The sequence below is a fragment of the Phocoena phocoena genome, chromosome 12 (assembly GCF_963924675.1).
Source record: "Phocoena phocoena chromosome 12, mPhoPho1.1, whole genome shotgun sequence".
In the NCBI taxonomy this organism is placed as follows: Eukaryota; Metazoa; Chordata; class Mammalia; order Artiodactyla; family Phocoenidae; genus Phocoena; species Phocoena phocoena.
This window is the reverse complement of record NC_089230.1, coordinates 14158302-14178431: the sequence shown is the minus strand read 5'-3', so window position 1 is coordinate 14178431 and position 20130 is coordinate 14158302. Positions and strand designations below refer to the sequence as shown.

Below are 20130 nucleotides of genomic sequence, written 5' to 3'. Positions count from 1 at the left end.
CAGGCACTATGCTAGGCACTGGGAACAGACCAGTAAAGAAATCAGACCCATCAGGAAAGGTGCCATTAGGGAGGCAACACTTAAGCAAAGGTGTGAAATAGGGAGGGGCGTGAGAATATCTCAGTGAAGAGTATTTCAGGCCGAGGTCAGAGCAGTGAAAAGGCCCTGGGACAGGAGTGTGCCCTCTGTGTATGAGACAGGGAGGCTGGGATGACAGAGTGGAGCACCAAGTTGGAGGTGAGGACGGAGAGGAGTGTAGGCGTCAGAGTGAACAGGGCCTTTGCAGGTCATTGTCGGGTTGCTGGCTTTTACCCTGAATGAGTGGGAGATCCAACAGAGGGTTTTGAAGGGCGGAATGACCTGATCTGAGTTTTTATTGTGAAAGTTTGCAAACCTTGACAGACGTGCAATAGCATAACGACCCTTCATGTATTCATCACCCAGCTTTGGCAATTATATTTTATTTGTACATATTTCTGTATGCGTGTCTGAAGGATGGGGACTGTTTTTTAAAAAAAGCACAACTATACTATGATTAGCATATTTAAAAGTTAACAATATTTCTATAAGTATCAAGAATTTGCATTGATTTATACTTTGAAGGTCAAGCTGTTGGGATTTCCTGAGAGTTTTGATGTAGCATGTGAGAGGAGTCAAGGATTAGACAGTAATTAAACTCCTTTTCAGTGTCATACATTTATTGGAACACTACTACGTATGTATTTCAAAATAGTTTTTAAAGATTAGCATCAGCATCTACCTTCAGGATTTTTAGTTTCTTTTTGTAAATGTTATCCAACGCCATCAATTCCCCAGCTAGAGAAAATGTTGGTATTGCTATTTTCAACTGTGGAAAAGTGGTACAGAGTTACTCACATGTTAAGTGACTTATTCTAAAGTCCCTTAGATGGTGGTTGAGAAAATCCTGGTAAACGGGGAGTAACTTACCCAAACTTGAAATTTCTTTTGCTCTATTACCTGTTCTTCTCTAGAAGAAATTTGGGCTGGCAGTTGGACATATATTAGGATGGATTTACTAATCTCTCAAGGTATTTTTAATTATTCCAAGAGCTGTCATGCAGCTAGCTCCACGTAATTCAGGTGGGTTATTAAATTGAATTAATTTAAATGAAATCAAAAGATTAATTGGCTGCCTCCTATATATTACTAGATGTTGTTCACGAGGCTCCCACAGTCTAGTGGGCATGGAACCTGTGGAACCATCGTGGCAATCAGGGAGGCAGAGGGAACATGGCTATAAGGTATAGAGATAGCAGAGGGAAGAAGTGAGTCAGGATGCGATTAGGATTTCTCCCGGATCACAGGGGCTGGGCAAGGGTATTCTTAGCACAAAACAACATGAGCGAAGGCATGAGAAGAGCGAAGACATGAGAAGAGCGAAGGCATGAGAAGAGCGAAGGCATGAGAAGAAGAGCGAAGCCATGAGAAGAGTGAAGGCACGAGAAGAGTGAAGACATGGCAGGTTAGGAAGTGCACACAGATGGCTCCTGGAGTACGCGGTACCTGGAAGGTGGGTAAAGGAGCAGCAGGAGATGAGTCTGGAGAAAGTTGAGCTATTGCAGAGAGCGCTTTGCATATGTTACCCTAAGTCAAAGAGGTAACAGTAGCATGTCAAAACTCCAAAACTCCCCGCAAGTTCCAGAATCGCTGCCCCTGGTAGGGTGTCTCACACACACCAACCCAATCTCATCTCGCCATGAGATCCACATAGTGTGCAACTCTGTGCTCCTAGTGTCTCCGGATGACATAATCTGCAATTGTCATTGCTACACCACAGAGCAATCTACTGTGTCTTCTCAGAAGTAAGCAAGATGTTTTTTTCTTTGTTGCATCAGCAGCAAAAGAATAGGTTGCTCTTTGAGCTTGCTTCCCGTAGAGTGGATTGGAAAATCAAAGAGGGCTAACTCTGCAGGTTAGTTCTAACTTCCGCATGTAAGAGAGCTCTTGATACCTACCCGGAGGTATCAACATTTCTGGTCACTGATTATGGTGACGAATTTGGCCTTACTATCATTGAAGGTTCTGTGCAAAAGAACCTCTGTTCATTTTAAACCCTATCCAAATTGTCTTCTATTCTGGAATCGTTCATTTGCTTCGGAACCCTCTCCAGCCATGCGTGTTGACAGAGCAGAGCCTCAATAGATGAATTATGTCTCCTTTGTCTTTGATATCTCAGCTATATTTTCTTCTACCCAGCTTCCCACCTCAATCATTGTTAATAGAGCTCAGTGAACTAAGAATATGTCAAATATACAGATGTATGTCCCCTCCCCGTTTCTTTGTTTATCTATTTCTTGTCTGTCTTCCCTCTATTTTTTTTTTCTTCCTGTTTTCTCATGCCTCATATTAGTGAGAAGTGACATTTCTGTGGGCAAGCCACTTTGGCAGTTAGAAACACAGTGGCCATCACTGACAGCTCCTTCTGATGGAATGGGTGTTTGTCCCCTTTGACTGGTCATGGGACTGAGCGCTGAGCAGGCTTAAATGCAGTGCTAGGGCCTCTTACCAGCTCATCTTTTATACATTTTATTACTCTTGGGAAAGAAAGAGTTTTGAAAAATGGGCTGTGCGCTGGCGAGACCCACTGAAGAAATTCTAGCTGGTTATAGATGTTATTGTTGGTCAGAGGCATGGGTCAGAATCATGGTCACCCAGCATAAAGGCTGGAAAGCAATTTAGAAAACATAGTTGAGAATTCTCATTTGATGGAGAAGAAACTGAGGCCCAAAGAGATTGGTGACTTGCTTAAGCCATGCAGCTGTTATTGGCAGCTTTTTATCTAGAACCCAGGAGTTCTGACTCAGTGTAGAATTTTTCCACCACAATACCCTGCCTCCCTCGTTGAAGTTTATTACATTTGCGTGAAGCTATCCCTAATGACGTACAGATTCCCAAAGAATTTTTTTAAGTAAAAATTTCCATTTGCAATTCTAGACATGTTTGTATGGTCTTTTTATGTGATGATATATTGTCCCTGTGTCTTGGATGGGATCACCAATTTACGGTTTATGGGATGATTTATGGATCACACTCAAAAGCAGACCAGGGGCCAGTGTTAGAGCAGGATTGTGTTTGCTATTTTGGGGTTCTGTACCTGAAGTGCCTTTTCCCAAAGGCCCAAGTCTTCCTCCTTGAGTTGTCTGCTTTCCTAGGACAGAAGCTATCCTTCTTCTCTTCCTTCTGTCCCTCCTCTCCTTATTGTTCTTCCTCCTTTTGCATGTGTCCTTCGTCCTAGGGTGCTCCCTGGCTGGTAATAAGTAGACACTTTCCCAGTGCTGTTGAATGAGTGAATGAATTTCTTAATATTTCAGCATGTGAGTAGATGGTTATTCTCCTGATATAGTGTCCTATTTTCTGTGGAAATTAGACTGCAGGTCAGACTTGTTTTAAGAAGGTGTGCTGTCAAACCACAGCTCTTTCCTGACTTAGCTCCTTTGTGTCACCCATATGCCCCACGTCTTGCATCTTGCTTTGGGCTTCTTATCCTCACCGTTCATTAGCACTTGCAACTGGTTGGTGAGAGTAGAGGAAGGAGAGGTGGTGAAACTCCAATCAGGTCGCTTGGTTACACATTAGTAACTGATAAAAGATAAAAAGATATTGGCTAAATGGGTTTTTAGGGAATTTTATGCCAGGTTGTTCTTGTTTCCCATTAGTGTGGAAAATCAACACTTGCTTGTATTTGGGGGTGAAGATATTTTTTTAAGTGAGTGGGAAAACCTCTTGACATTTCACAGAGACTTAAGTTTTGACTGGCAAATGCTAACGTTCTTTGTGTATAAAGAATTTCAGGACTCTTGTATATAAGCACTAATGACATACTATTTTCTATTTGTTGATGAGTTAAAATAGGCATTTTCTGAAATGGTTTTTTAGGAGATATTCAAACTTTCATCAACGCATTCTTCTGTATGACTGTCAGCTCCATTATCTCTGTTTTCATGGAACATAACAGAGTTCTTAACCTTTGCACTAGAAATTGAATTAGCATTTTCCCTTAAAGTATTATTGGCCTTGTAATAAATAATTACAGACAATTTCTAACAGGATTACTATTTATGAGTTTAGGAATGAGATCTGAGGTAATGATTTTGTTCCCAGTTGTGACATACTCTGCCCTTGCCTTGTGATGAGTTGGGGTGCAGTTCCCAAGGACTCTCTTCTCTTTGGGGAGCCTGGGCTCTGGGATCAGACTGCCTGGGTCCTTGACGCCATCCTTTCCTGATTGGATGACTTGGGTGAGTTAGCTAATCTCTCTGGACCGTGGTTACCTCATGTTTAAAACAACCAGTTATAATAGTACTGCTTGGGGTAGTTTTGAGGGTTAAATGATTTAATTCCATGTAAAGCACTTAAAATAATGCCTGCCACAACTATCAATTTTGTGCGAAAATTTGCTTGCCTACTCCTCCAGCTGCTAGACCAAGGGTCATGCTGGGTTTTCCAGAAGTCCAGGGTGTGGTGTGAACTTTGGGCAGAAGCTGAAATAGCAACCATAACTCTCTCCCTAGATAATTTCATGGAATCGAAGTGAGCTGCATTTATCACCAGTCATTTTTTGGAAGAGGTTTTCTTTTGTACCTTTTAGGGAAGAACATTATCTGCCTCTGTTTATTAACCAGAAGATACAACAAATACAAATAAAAATTATACTCATTAAGTGGGTAATATGAGATGAGAGACAGAGTAAGTTTTCAGGTAAGCAGTATAAATGAGCTGGAGTCTTTAATTTCCAACCAAGTTGAAAGGACCTATATTTGTTATCCAGAAAATAATTTTTAACTTGCCTACTGCAGAACATAACTACCACCTGTTTTACTGGGCTTCCCAAGTGTGGCCCAGGACTTATTTAACTCTAGCTTTTCTAAAAATGAGATTCAGAATTTTCCCTCTCTAGACTCTACCATTTTATGTCAACTTTATTCTTTTTAAGAACATTTCTGTACTTCCGTGGAAAAAAAATAAAGGTCATATTAAAATCCAAGTACAAAGTTGCATAGAGTAGAAAAACCCATAGGTAGGTTCTGGCCAAAGGCACGAACCACCTCTAGCTTATGCCCATCCCTGTTGATATTTAAAGCAGGAGGTACACAAGAAACCACGTTCCAATTGATTTGTATGTTGGTACACACACAGGCATCAATAACTGGCTTCTTGTTATCTTGATACAGCGTTCTGGTATTGCAACAGATTCAGCTGTGTCTCTTGCAAAGTTGTTCTTAATTCTTCACTGATTAATTTATCCAGTAAGTATTTATTGGGTACTTTCTGTGTGCAAAGTACCGTACCAGGTGCTTCGGGGGGGTGATAGAAAATACTTAGAATATAGTTTCCATACTGGTGAAAAGCTTACAGCCTGGTTGGGCAGGCACGACATACAATATGGAGCATATAATCTTACTCATTCCACAGTCAACTGTCAGACGCTTACTAGTTGTCATTACTGTGCTGGAAACTGGGAAGCAAAGGTGACACTAATAGGATCTCTTTCCTGGAGACTCACAGTGAACACATACGATGATGAGGATTTCGGAATAGTTATATATGTGATACTCTAGGAGCACATGTTGATTCTATTGAGAAATTCAGTGGTTGCTACCTGAGAAGGGGCCATTTTCACTCAGGAGATTTTTGCTTTTTGGCCAAGATAGGAAGCAGTGTGGACAAAGGCCCAGACATGTGCTAGCCAGGTTGGGGAAGTGAGACACTTAAAATTAACCCTGACAGGGAGGGATGGAGCTGGAGACTGGACAGTGGCCAAGTCATCATTGTCAATACCAAAGAGCCTGCATTTCACCCATAGACCTGCAGTGGGTGCTCTTAGTCTGAAGTCTTTTAAGGAGACCATTCCTGGACTTCAGGGGGCCCGTGAACACCCAAAGATTATAAGCAAAATCTGTGTTTCTGTAAATAAGGGTATTTTCCTGGGGTCCACCCAGAAGAAGAAGATTCAGAAGCCTTATGATAGACGTTGAGGAGACATAAAGGATTTCATGTCCATCTTGTCTCGCTCTTGCTGAGGTGTGGAGGACAGGGTTGTGATGTGGGAGTTACAGGCGAGTTGGGAAGACTTTCAAGAAGACTCACCATGTCTGTACCTTCCTTCAGATGGCAGATGTTTCTTAATCACTTACCTGTGTGTCAGACTGTGCTGGGCATGAGCTGAGAGACCACGGTGAGTAAGGTAGCCACAGTTCCTGCCATGGTGGAGGTTACAGTGTATGGGGAAGGATAGATAATTAAACAGAACACAACCAAATGTGGGTCCGTGGCTTCAGTCATTTATTTATGTACTTGTTCATTCAACGATTATTTCTCTGCTAGGCTCTCTCGAAGGTTTTGGGGAAAGGAAACTTACATTTGGGGAAGACACACAGTAAATAAACGTTAACATTTGGTTTGACGTTGGGTAGCCATTAAGCGCTATAAAGAAAAACCAAACCAATATAAGAGGGTGAACAGTAATTGGGAAGCTACTTTAGAGAGGTCAGGAAAGGCTCCCTGAGAAGATGAGAAACCCTGAGTGGAGGGAGGAAACAAGTCAGGAGAAGAGCGCTGAGACCTGGACACACTTGGCCTTGGTGGCGCAGCAGCGACTTCAGCGCTTGAACCTCGGTGAGTGAGGGAAGCAGTGCGAAGAGTCCAGGTGAGAGTGACAGCCAGGGAACAGATGGCGCTGGGCCTTTGAATTTTATTCTCGGTGTGGTGGGAAGCCATGAGGGTTTTGAATAGCGAAGTATGATTCTGACTGCATTCTGTGTGTGCGTGTTTTAAGACGCCACCAAGCGATGAACTCAATCTTGACACTTGCTCCCTGGAGATGGTATCTGATCCCATAGGTTAAGTGCTTAGTCTCACGAGACTGCCCTTCACTTCAGATGCTGATCGCAAGGCCCAGTCATCATCTGTGCTTCTGACCAACTGGCTTTAAATCCAAGTTTCCCATGAGCCTCTGCTTGGGTTTGATTAATTTTCTAGAATGACCCACAGAACTCAGGGAAACATTTTGCTTACTAGATTACTCGTTTATTATAAACATTTGACTTACTAGATCACAGTCAGATGGAAGAGATGCATAGAGCAAGGTATGGGGAGGGGGTGCAAAGCTTCCATGCCCTCTCCAGGTGTACCCCTCTCTCCGTACCTCTGTGTGTTCACCCACCCAGAAGCTCTCCAGCCCCTTCCTTTTGGGTTTTTATGGAGGCTTCATTACCTAGGCACGATTGATTAAATCACTGGCCATTGGTGATTGATTCAGCCTCCATCCTGTCCCCTATCCCCCCAAATCAGGAGGTGGAACTGAAAGTTCCAACCCTCAATGCTTGGCTGGTTCCCCTGGCAACCAACCCTCCTCCCTAGATGGGGTCCAAAAGTCACTTTGTTAACATAACAAGAGATATCTTTGTTGCTTTCATCACTTAGGAAATTCCAAGGGTTTTAGGAACTCTGTGCAAGGAATGGGGATGAAGACCAAATATATATTTCTTATTATAAATCATAATATCATAGGGAGTAAAGGCCTCTCCTAGGGTAGGGGGAGTTCAGGGTACATCTAACCTAGCTCATGGAGGTCAGCAAAGCTCCCTGGAGGAAGTTAAGTTCAAACTTTGAACTGGAGGATAAATAGGAGTTATCCAGTGGGTGAGGAAGGGTGTTCCAGGCAGGGGGAGCAGCATGCTTGCATGCCTCAGGGGGATCAATGGGCCACAGGGCCAAAAATGGGAATGCAGGAGTAAGAACAGGCTTTTAGGGAAAGATCCCGAGTTTAGTTTTGTGCCCATTAAGGTTGAAGTTTCTTAGGGTCATTCAAGAGGAGCTGCAGAGTGGGTAATTAGCATCTAGGTCTGCTGTCCAGGAGAGGAGTATGGGACGGCAGTTTCTCGTGGTCACACACATGGCTGAGATTCCCACAAAGAGCTGTCAGCTGAGGCAGACGAGGGCTGGGGGCAGAACCTCAAGGAACATTGACATTTAGGAGCCTGGTGGGGGAAGAAAATCCTGCAGAGGAAATAGGGGTGGAGTAATGGCCAGTGAGATCTGAGTGGGTGTCCAGAGAAGTGGTGAAGACTTTACCTGCTGTAAGAATTTAAAGCTGAACCAGTGTGAGTTGGAATATGTAGGATAAGCCTTATGGAATATGGGAAACGAAGCATGGTTTTATCTGACAGCTGAGGTGACGGGAGGTGGTGACTAAGTGGGGAGCATAGTGTGAGCAATTTCTCAGAGGTGGATTTGATAAAATTTTGCTCAGGGAGCTACAAAGAGACCAGTTCTGATTGGAGCAGGGAGTTCAAGCACTTGGGCTTAATTTTATTTGATGATGATTTTTTAACTTGAGTTTTCCTGATTTATGACTCCCCTAAGATTATAGGCAGAAGTTTGAAAGTGTGTTTATGTGTTTTCTAGACAATTTCAGCATTTTCATTGTATCGTCAAACAAGTCCATGACCCATCGAAAAGGTAATGATCCCCGGGTATAGGCAATGAGAGGTTATTGAGAGATGAATGTTGTCTTTTATGATGATTCTTTTGGCAGTGGTTGGCAGGATGAGTTTGAGGAATGATGGGAGACAGAACTTTAATTCTAGTCATTCAGACATGGAGTATTGGTCTCTTATGCGAGAATGGTGAAAACCAGGGATGCAAAGAAGGATAGGCATTGTGTTTTGAAGAAATGATGGACTGAATTTGATGATGGCTTAGATGTAGGAGGTACATTTAGCAAATATTTATTAATGACCTACTGTGTGTCAGTTAAAATTGGGAGCAAATGAGACAGGGTCCCTGCCTTCATGGAATTTACTGTTTACCACAGGGAACATATATTTGTCAATAATGCCTCAAACATGGGACTGGAAATTATGGTAAATGCCATGAAACGAAAGTTCAGGGAGCTTTGACTGCTCACAACTTCGGGGATTTGATTGGTGAGGGAACATCATGAAGTTGTTCCACTAGCATTTAATTACCCCCACATTTCTAGGGAGTGCATATTTGTTGATTCTTTTAACTTTGCAAAAAATATTTCCTTTAGAAACCAAGGCTCTAAAAAAATTTTTAAATGCTTGGCTTATCAGGGGAATAGTGCTTTTGGATGGCTGGTACCATGATTTGTGGTTGGAAAAACAAGAGTATTTGGTTACATTGAGCTTCAAACTTTTCCTTTGATTAATGAAAATCTTCCTGGCAAATACTTTTTAATGGGCTCTGTTTTTACTTGGACCAAGAGAGTCCACTCTCTGACCTCAATATGAATGCCTTCTGACATCTCTCTTAATCATATTGAATATGTAATATCAGTGGGGCATCCATTTGGAAATATTTAGTTGTCAAACTGGTGTAATGAAAATGGAACTAAATCTAATCAGTTGAGTTTCTAGTTTCCATAGGTGCAGTGGTGGTGTCTTTTGTTATTTGATGCTCTCCAGCTTCTGCCATTCTTTTTCCTGCCATTACTTTACTCCATTCCTTAGTCACTTGTGTGCCTCAAAGTTGCAATGTGTTAAGTCACTGATGCAGAGCATCCCTCCGTGTCTCATTCAAGCTTCTGCCCTACGTCTTTTCAGAGAATCTTTTAAAGTATCTGTAGGGCTAAAGGACATCTAATCTCTTAATACGTAGCCTAATAGACTAGTCAACTTCTTATCTATGTCTTATGAGGAAGTGTCCAGGATGAGAAACTCACTAAATTTGGTGACAATTTAGTGAGAATAGGAGACAAGTTTTACAAAAAGGGAGACGTTTTAGCAATTTGGCAAAAGAGTTAGTTAAATCTTCACATAGGATAAAGGGGGAGGGCATTTTTATCCAAATGGATAAAAAGGCTTTTATCCAAAGCCTCTTATTAGGAAGGCAGAACCTGAAGACATTTAGAACATGAAAAGTAGTTAATGAGAGTAGTTAACGTTGGTCCTGTGGAAATAAGGAGAAGCCAAAGGGCCTCTGAGGCAGAGGGAGAGGAAGAAAGATTGCCCTAAATGTAATGTAAGCACTTCCTACTGGAGAGGTGTGAGGCTAAAGGTTCCGGGTCTATGACAGCTGCAGTCGGGCAAGGCCAGGCAGAGAGGACAGCTGGAAGAGGTGAGTCCGGGACCTGTAAGTAGGCTTATCCCTGGGGACTGGTCTAAACTTGGGTTGGTGCCTGAGCCACCCTTGTGTGTTGGTCTGAGTCCAGACATGGGCACTTCCCTCTCTGATCCTTTCCACTGCAGATAACGGGGCCAAGTGAGTCTGCATCCTGAGGACGGGGATCTCTATCTGGATGCAGCTGTGCCAAGTGAGCTTGGCTTGACTCTCAAGACAGCCTTGAGCGTCGCATATCAAGGTGCCGCAGGGCTTTGCAACCCATGAGATGATCTCACTTGCCTTTTCGCTTGATCTGTATTATATTCGTTTAGATGCAACCCTGGTCTGGGAGTCTTCATCGAGCAGGGCTGAGCCAAAATGATTACTGACAGTGTTATATATGTGAACTTCCCATCTGGATAAAAACGTTGCTTTATGGAGAGGAAACATGGCCTGTGTAATTTCTCCTCTCTTCTCGGAAGCTTTCTGATTTTATGCCCTATGTCTACAGTACACTTTCAGTATTCCAGCGCCATCTCAAAGCTAAAGTGTGGATGAAAGGCATTTTGCCGACGGCATGCAACGCTGCTAGATCTGGGGAAAATGGGCTTTAGCTCTTACATCTTTTACCCATATTCTTAAAATCAGTATTTGCATATCCTATTTATATTGTTTTGAAAATTGTTATATTATTGACTCAGTCATTGATTAATTTGTTTGATATCAATATTTATTGAGTTCCTATTCTGGAAGAGGCTCTGTGCTATAAACGCTCAGCGTTCCAAAGACAAGACACAGGGAACTTAGTGGACAGCAGTGAAGACGAGAATGTACAATTGAAGGAGGGATAATGTAGTAAGTAGCAGAAGAGAAGTAAAGAAAAACCTGCTATCGAGTTCAGAACAGGGATACGTTATTTCCAGCGTGTGGGGATTAAGAGTGGCTGATAAGAGAGGAATTCATGCATGGATGATGCTAAGTGAAATAAACAAAAAAAAGACAAAAACTATATGATTCTACTTATATGAAGTATCCAGAGTACCAATGCACGGAGACAGAAAGTAGAATGGTGTTTGCCAGGGGCTAGGGGGAAGAAGAAACGAGGAGTTGTTGTTTAATGGGTAAAGAGTTTCAGCTTTGTGAGATGGAAAATTTCTGGAGATTGGTTGTACAACAGTGTGAATATACTTATCACTGAACTGTACACTTAAAAACAGTTAAGGTAACAGATTTTATATTATGTTTACCTTGCCACAGTTTAAAAAAAATACGGTATTTTATTATGCAGGGTTGGGTGGAGGATACTTGACACCTTGGAACTTTTGCCCATGCACAGACTATTCACTCACTCACTCATTCATTCATTCAACGAACATGTATTGGACGCTTGCTATGTGTTAGGTGCTGAGCTGCTTCCCGAGGGTCAATACTAATGTTTATAAGTCATCGAATCTGTCAATGTCATGCTTGCTCACCACCCCTTCCCTCCCCACGTGCTAAGCTTCTGTAGTGAAATCTTCACAGCTGCTACCTGCTGACTTGAATCGCGCCTGAGACATTAGTAAACAAACAGTAGAAAGATTTGAGGTTATGGGGGGGGCGTTGACGGCATGGTGACGAAATGGAAGGAGATGGGTAACAGAATATGAACTAGAATTGAATACTGTGAGGCAGCTCTCTCTAAGGATATTAAAAAAATAAAGATCTCCTGTTTACGGCTGCCAACCTAAGAGCTAAGTCATTTAGAATGGAACAAACTGGCAAAGTCAGATGCACTCAACCCAAGGAGCTCCTTATTTTGTGAATATTACGGCAAATGTAGTTTGAGAGCCACTGCCGCAAAATTGTGGGCGACGTTAATGAGTGAGAAGGGCAGGGAAGGGTTGTACAATTTGAGCTAAAAGGAAAGGCAGGCTTGTGAAGGGGAGGAGTGGTGACAGTCAGGGTGGTCTGGTTATTTGGGCGGGGAGTGGAAAGCAAGAAGCATGAGCTTCCTTAACCGAGAGACCCTGGCAGCTCTATCTTCAATTCACTTTTTCTCATCTTATTTTGTTTTTGTTTTTAAATGTCATAGGCTTCATTCCATCTTCCCTTCCAATATTTTTCTACTTCTTTCTTTCCCCCCTTATATACCCTGGAACACTCCATTCGTTTCAAGGTATTATTGAGTGCCAACTACATTCCAGGCGCTGTGCTGGGCTCTGGCTATATACTCCCCAGTTCTCTCATACCACCTTTATCCTGTTGCACATGCCTAGCAAATCCTGGGTCAATGTCATTTCTGCTCCTATATGTGGTTAGATGAGACATGCAAACTTAGTCTCATCTACTCCTTTCCTTACCTCTTTGCTCCCTGTCTTCTTCAAGGTGTCTTCAGTGAAGCTGTTCCTTCTACCTGTGTATTTAATCCCAGCTGCTTTACTTTCCTTCTTGACTTTGTTCTGTTTTCCCTTCTCTGTACCTTCCACCATTCCCTCCCTACTGGCCCATTCCCTTCAGTCTCCATGAGGCCTTCTCAGGCCCCTTCCATTCAAAACACACCTTTTTGTCTTTATATTCTTTAGTGACAACCCTATCTCTTTCTCTTCCCGTTCACGTCCAAGTTCTCAGAGGAATGGTCTTCACCCATTGTCATTTCTTTATGTTCCATCCACTCTCCACCCACTGGACTGGCTTGTACCCTCTACTGAAACTCCTTGCTAAGTGTCCTCCTTGTCAAATCCAACTTCATTTTATCAGTCCTGGTTTTATTGGACTTTTCTGCTCCTTTGACACGATTGGTCACACTCTCCTTCTTAAAGCTTTCTACTTCTTTAAACTTTTTTGCTTCCCCGTTTCCTTGGTTCTCCTAGAACTTTCTGACTGTGCCTTCTCAGTTTCTTTTCTGAGATACGCTTCCTCCCTGAAAATTTTCAGGGTTGGTGTAATCATTTGTGTTCCTCTGTTCTTCTCATTCTACATGTTCTTGAAGAGGAATATTGGATATTGACTACTATCCTCAAATTACAGTCAAGTCATAGCAACTGATACCCGGGGTTACCTTGTAACAACGATGTAAAAATTTGAATTATCTTTCTATACATGTTCTATGTTGTTCATCAGTTCATCTGACTTTCAAATGTTCCAGCTGTTTTATGCTTTGTCTCCATTTTCTAAAGGCCCTTAGTGTGGTCTAGAATTGGAATGAGCATTGGTCTCTAATGGTTCTGGGTTAATTGAGAATCCCTAAAAAAATGATTAAGTCTATGAGAAACCAGCTAATTTCATTTTGTCATTTTCTGGATAATATATTCTGGTGTAGGAAGTCCATTTTTTAAGAAAGTTTGCAATAAACAATTTCCCCTCAAGGTTTGCTGCAACAGACGGCAAGAGGTAATGAAGATTAGCTTACATTATGATTCATTATTTCAAAATGTCAGAATAAAGTGGATCTGCTACATCTTCCAAGCCTCTTATTCTTTAGAGGAGAGTGCATGTTTTGCTTTTCTAATGTTAATGGATTCACTGTTTTTTTTTTGTTTTGTTTTTTTGTTTTTTTTCTCCTATTTTTTTCCCCAGGCCAAATTCAGATAATCGGCGCCAGGGTGGCAGAGAGAGATTGGCCAGCACCAGTGACAAGGGAAGCATGGCCATGGAATCTGCCAAGGAGACTCGCTACTGTGCAGTGTGCAGTGACTATGCCTCAGGCTACCATTATGGAGTTTGGTCTTGCGAGGGCTGTAAGGCCTTCTTCAAGAGAAGTATTCAAGGTAATAGTGTGTTGCCAACAACTTATCCCATTTTTTAATCCTAAGAGGGGAAGCAACAGAGGAAGGCATGTGATCAGCCATTTGTACAAAACACTAATACCTAGTAGGTCCACTAGTATCTATGGTAGAAACACGGAGAAGAGACGAGATCCCAGGAGAAGGGATTGGCAAATGTCAGGGTAGTTGTGGCTGAGTCATTGTGCTTCCTCCATTTGGCAAGATCCCAACAGTCTTGAGCAACTCTAGAGGAAGAGGATTTCAGTAGCTGTGTCTCTGAGATGTTGTCCATGTCATGATTGGGGGATGGCAGGTGGATATTTATGTGTTGTAGGCAACTAGGCTGTTGTGATGTAGTGTGATATTAATTATCCATATATAATTATTTCTCCAGCTTAGCTTTGTTCAGATAAGCATTCTGATCTTTGCTCCAGACCAATTCTAATTTAACTCGCTCTTCTCTTGCTCTTCTTCCATCTCTTTGTTGTCTCAATGGATGACATGACCTTTTGCTAAACTGAGAAGATTCAATGGCTGGTGACTTGTAATAAGGGATGTATTATCTGTATCAAGCAGTTATTAAGCATACACCCGTAAGACTTCATTCATGTCATTTGCAATGTCTGCTTCAATCCTTTTCTTTTATACAGTTTTCCAAGTGCAGTTTCTCTGATAGACTGCCAGCTACATTTCATTTCTACTCCAGGAGTGTCTATATTGTTGCTATACTGTCTATATAGGATATACTGGGAGAAACAGTCGTTTTTACTACCTAAAATATCTATGCTAAAGATCCTTTGACAAAAACAGAGATCTGACAGTTCAAACTAGCTGGATTAACCTTTTGTTTTAATACTGGACCATTTTTCTCTGTTCTTATTCCTTTATCTTTTCAGCTTAAACAAAGTTTAGTATATAAATACTAAGAATATTTCTGATGGAGTTTTTGTGTGATTCCCTCTATGGAAATTGAGGCTGAAGTAACTTGTTGAAAACCAGAGTCTACTAAATTAGTAGGTACTGATTGCAGACACTTTTGGATAGAGAATGAATCACTATGCTCATGGACTTTTTGCTGTAGCTCTTCACTGCCCTGATGTGGGGTGAAAGCTTGGGGACGATACACACTCTTCGTTTTTCCTTTCATTGCCAGTGGATGGATTTTTTTAAAGGCTATTCATATCTTAATAGAGTAGCATGTGAGGTCAACTTGGTCCATTTTAAAAGCACTTTTTTTTGACAACTATTACTTTCACCATCTTTTAGAAATCTATTGTAAGACTGGGACTTTTTTATTAGAATTTTAATAAAATTTATATTATATGATAGTGGATTTTTGTATATAGATACATACCAACACAGATTATTTAATTTTACTAGCAGATATTAATACTATCCTAATTTAGAAAAGTGATATTTGTGTTTTGGTTTAAGTTAGTATAAGCCCTTAAAGGTCTTTTGACCGCCATCTTCACTTGTGATTCTTCTTTTCATTTAGTTTTATATAATCTAAGATACCATTATTTTTATCAAGCATTTAATCTGGTATGGAAAAATCATCTGACAGAGGTAGATTTAGTGGGTAGGTTCAGCCACAAACTTGGACAAGTCATTTATCTGAGACTGAGTTCCCTCGTCTGTAAAAATGATTTAGAGCAGGGGTCAGCAGTTTTTCTGCAAAGGACCAGAGAGTAACTAGCTAGGCTTTGCAGGCCATGCAGTCTCTGTGACAGCTACTCACTCTGGCATTGTGGCCTGCAAGGAGCCATAGGTACTGTGTAAATAAATGGGTGTGTGCCAATAAAACTTTACATACACAAACAGGTAACTGACCAGGACTGGCCTGTGGGCCGTAATTTGCTGACTCCCGATTTAATGTACAAGAGAATCGATGGTTTCCAAATCTAACGTTTTGTCTTTCATGTTTATTGAGAACTCACTCTGTACCTGTGCTAGATAGTCTGAGGGAAATAAAAATATGTGTAAGAAGTAATCCATAATCCCACAAAATTTAGAATTTGTTTGGGAAATTTATTTGGAGAGGCAAAGGTACACGTTCTCATGATAGGATTAGAGAGTAAGTTAGTATAAAGTGCTGTGCTATGATACAGATAGGGAAGACAATAGATGAATATAAGAAAAGAAGATATTGTCAGTTATAAATGTAAAAAGACTGAGATTGAAGGTAGAAACTATCTTCGTCCAAGGAACAATGACAATATTTTCACAAATTATTTTCTTCACGTGTGTTCAGCATTTAGGAGTGTGCTATGTAACACCACATTGAACTTAGTATTGTCTCTAGGCGTTAAGGCATCGGAACAGAAAACACAGGAAAAAATACTTATAAAAATTAAATGAAGTAAATGTAAGTGTATAAAAAGAAATATTTTGTTGGTATGGCTTTATCTCAAGTTCAAATATTCAAAAAAATGTTTGCTTACTCTTTGATAGTTACAGTACGTATCTGATATCTAACTTGTTCGTACAGACTAAATAGTAGGATTTCATTATACTACCTAAAGTTGTACATATAAGCTGCTTACAAATGCAATTTCTACGTGGCTTCAGAAACTTCTTACTTATCATGGTATGAAGACATTTACAGAAGGTTTCTTAAATGAGATGACTATTGAGTCCAAAGTTCTGCAGGAAGCCTGGAAACAAGGCAGAGTTATTAACTTTTAAAGATAGAGAGGAACCTTAAAAATTATAAAGTTCACTAATTTATTGATTTGTTCATTGAATGCCTCCACTAAGCAAAGCACTGTGTGAGGTCCTGGAGATACAATTACAGTAAAGACATAGTCCTTACCCCCATAGAGCTTAAAGGTAGTAGGAGAGGTGGACAAATAAACCAGCAATTAAATTACAGTGTGATAAGTACCAAGATGAGGGTGAGTGCAGATTTTACAGGAGTCCAGACTTCACTTATTCCTGGTGGGGCTTGAGTCAGGCTCTCAGAGAAAGTTTCCTGATTTAAAATTGTCCAGAGAATTTTGCAAGTGAGCAAAATGAAAAAGGGCAGGTTGAGTGTTCAGTCATATGAAAATGGGACTGAGTATGTGGGTAAAGCCCAGGAGGTAAGGCAGAGTTTGGGGAGTTCTGTGAATAAAAATTAACAAAATTAATACACCATCTAAGACATTCCTGGGCCATATATTTCTTCTTAGACTGTGTAAAAACAAAGTAATTTATTTCCTTTTGACTTTAATGGCGTTTCCATCTATTTGATTTGTTTGCGTCTATAAAAGGAAAACAGCAGAGCAATAGAGTCTTTCTCATCATAGTCTTGATAGCTTGGAACTAAAAAGTTTTACTGAACTTCTGTGACTCTTTATAAATCACGCTGCCCCTCAAGCCTATTTAAGGACAGTGAAGGGTCTGACGTGCTGCAGGTAGAAAGCTCTGAAGATGCTGTAGCTCTTCCTGTTTTTCTTGTTGCTTAAGAAGAGAGCTAGAAATGAGTGTCCATCAGATTACTCTAGTGCTCTAAGTGTTTAGTTGAAGAGGTAAAGTGTTTGACTTGAAAGCATACAGATTTTCATCCCCTGCCTAGTGTATGAACTTGATTACTCAAGAAATTGAATAATGGCCTCCAGTTGAACATACTTTTTTTTTTTTAAAGTGAAGTCAAGGACACGATTTAAAGGAGATGGGTGAAATTGGATATTCTGTGAATTTATTAATCACTGTAGGTAGAGGAGCAGTGTTCCTTAAGATGTGTTGTAGGCAGAGACTCTTGGATGAGTTACATAAGGAGATTTGGTTATAGGTTCCGCAGCCAAGTACTACCTTTGAACATTATTCCAAGGAAAAGGACTCCATGGAGCTCGCAGCTTGGTCATTATATTACAAATAAATATTATAAAGATCATATTACGGTCTTATACTATAAATGGTCATGAGGTACAGTGGAGGCTCAAACCTATCTGTACACCCCTAGCGGCACTGCCACTTTCTATTTTCTTTCGAAGGCATCTGTGGAAGATATTTAACACCGTGCTTAACAGATATGGCCCAGGCCCATGTTGACTTAAAGGTTAGCTAAGGCCAGAAGGACAGGGTATTAGGGTGGAGTCTGCTTATGGTCCAGCACAGTGGGGGTCTTAGGTCCGACAAGGATAACTGATGTCCTTACCCACCAGGCCCTAGAAAGCTTCAGGGTGAGAGTCCAGCACCCTGGATAGCTCCTTCAGCAGCTGCCAGGGGTAAGCAGAGACTGACTTTCTAAAGAACCTCAGGCCCGTTCAGCTGGTCTGTGAAAAGAGAACTTAGTTCTTTTGTGCTTAGGAATTCACTCTTGTTTGCCCAAGACGGGTTAGTTTTTATGCTAAGTTTCCCATTTCCAGTCGCCTTCTGTCTTGACCATTGCGCCCCTGTCTAGAAAAGGCCAGAGGATGGGGTAGAAGTGGAGGCTGCCGCTCTCTCGTTACAGAACTGTCTTACCTCTAGAGTCATTTCAGAGATACATCTCAGAGTTGATCCTGGCAGTACGTGCACCCCAAAATACTAAGTCTTTTGTCTCCACATTTCCCTACTTGCTCCTCTGCAGTCTAGTCTCCCAAGTGACAGCAGGAGAGGTCTTTTAGATACATTAATCAGGTCATATGGTCTTAAACTTAAACTCTCACTGCACTTAAAGTCCAGATTCCTTTCTATGTCTTAAAATACTCTGCATGGTCGTATTCCTGCTTCCTTCTCTCCCCATCACTGTAATCCAGCCACGATGGCCATCTTTCTCTTCTCCCAACACACGACACACATTCCTTTCTCAGGACCTTAGTATATATGGTTCCCTTTTTACCTCCCCTGATTACCCCACCAAAAATAACCCTACAAACCTTTGCCTCTGTTTTTTTTTTTTTTTTAAATACCTTTCTTATTTTCCTTTAAGGCCCTTAAACCCTTAATGAACTTTCAGATTTATTCATTTGGTTGATTATTATCTGTCTGCAACAGGTGCCACCTTCAAATATTCCTGCCCAAACTCGGATGGAAGCTCAGTGAGAGCTGATTTCTGGTTCGGTCTGCCCTGTTTGTTGCTATAACTCCCATGTCTGCAGTCATGTGGGCACATGTCTGTTAAATGATAGAACATGGCAAGAAGTCAAAAGAATAGTAGATAAAACCTGCTGGAGGGCTTCAGAGAACAGAGTTATTTCATCAGGTAAGGCTAGCAAGAGAAGTGTTAATGCAAGTGGTATATTTGATATAGGCCTGGAAAGAATTGGAGGATTTTCATAGGCATTAAGAAGTTTGGAGAAGAATTCCAGAAATGTGAAATAGCGTAAACCAAGAAATGCACAGTGGAAATTGGGTAAATCAACTGTGAAAGAACAGAGGGCTTGCTGTCTTCTCTCTGCCTCTTTATTTTCCCTCTTCGGCTCTCTACAAGCAGGCATTCCACAGAGTTTGCAACCTCTGTTCCTTTCACTTTCTCATCCTTTTCTCCACCCAGTTTCCTAAGCGATGTCATACATATCTGTTATGGGTTGAATTGTGTCCCCCCCCCAAAAGATATGATGAAGTCCTAATCCCCCACTACCTCAGAATGTCACCTTATTTGGAAATAGGCTTGTTGCAGATATAATTAGTTAAGATGAGGTCATACTAGAGTATGGTGACTAATGTTCTTATTGGAAGAGGAAATTTGGACAGAGAGACGGGGAGGATAATGCCATGAGGTGATGGAAAGAGATATTGAAGTGATGCATCTACAAGCCAAGGAACAGCAAGGATTGCTGGCAAACACCAGAAGGCAAGTAATTCTTCCCTACAGGCTTCAGAGGGAGCATGGCCTTGCTGACACCTTGATTTCAGACTTTTAGCCTCCAGAACTGTGAGGCAATACTTTATGTTGTTTTAAGTTACTCATTTATGGTACTTTGTTGTGGTAGCCCTAAGGAACAGTATTTAAGACCTACAGTATAACAGCTATGTAAATATCTTCCGAGTTTAGCTCCCGTACCAGCCCTGCTTCTTAGTGACGCCTACATATCCCTGACACTAGCCACTCCTCCTAATTACTTTTATATCAGTTCCCTCACCATTCCCTCAGGCATCTACACTTAAAAGCTTGGAGGCAGTTATCCTCATCTTTTCACTTGGCAGTCCTTCCCTGTGATGGTTCCCATCAGACCTGTTGTGTAATCCTGTTGGGTCTCTCTCTTTAATGTCTATCCATCCAATTCCCACTACTTAGAGGTTGCCCCATTAACTTTCACCAGGATCGTTGCAGTAATTTAATTTTTCCTTTCTCCTTCTTCATTTAAGTCACTTCCTTCATTTGTTTTCC

The 20130-nt window shown here is 41.3% G+C and overlaps 1 protein-coding gene across 1 annotated transcript in view; it reads left to right on the top strand.

The window, feature by feature from the left end:
* The window catches only part of ESR1 (estrogen receptor 1), a 246892-nt gene that overhangs the window by 20355 nt on the left and 206407 nt on the right, over positions 1 to 20130 (top strand). The window contains exon 3 of the mRNA XM_065888506.1: positions 13645 to 13835. Within this exon, the coding sequence (XP_065744578.1) occupies positions 13645 to 13835 (191 nt within the window). The remainder of the gene's footprint in view (positions 1 to 13644; positions 13836 to 20130) is intronic.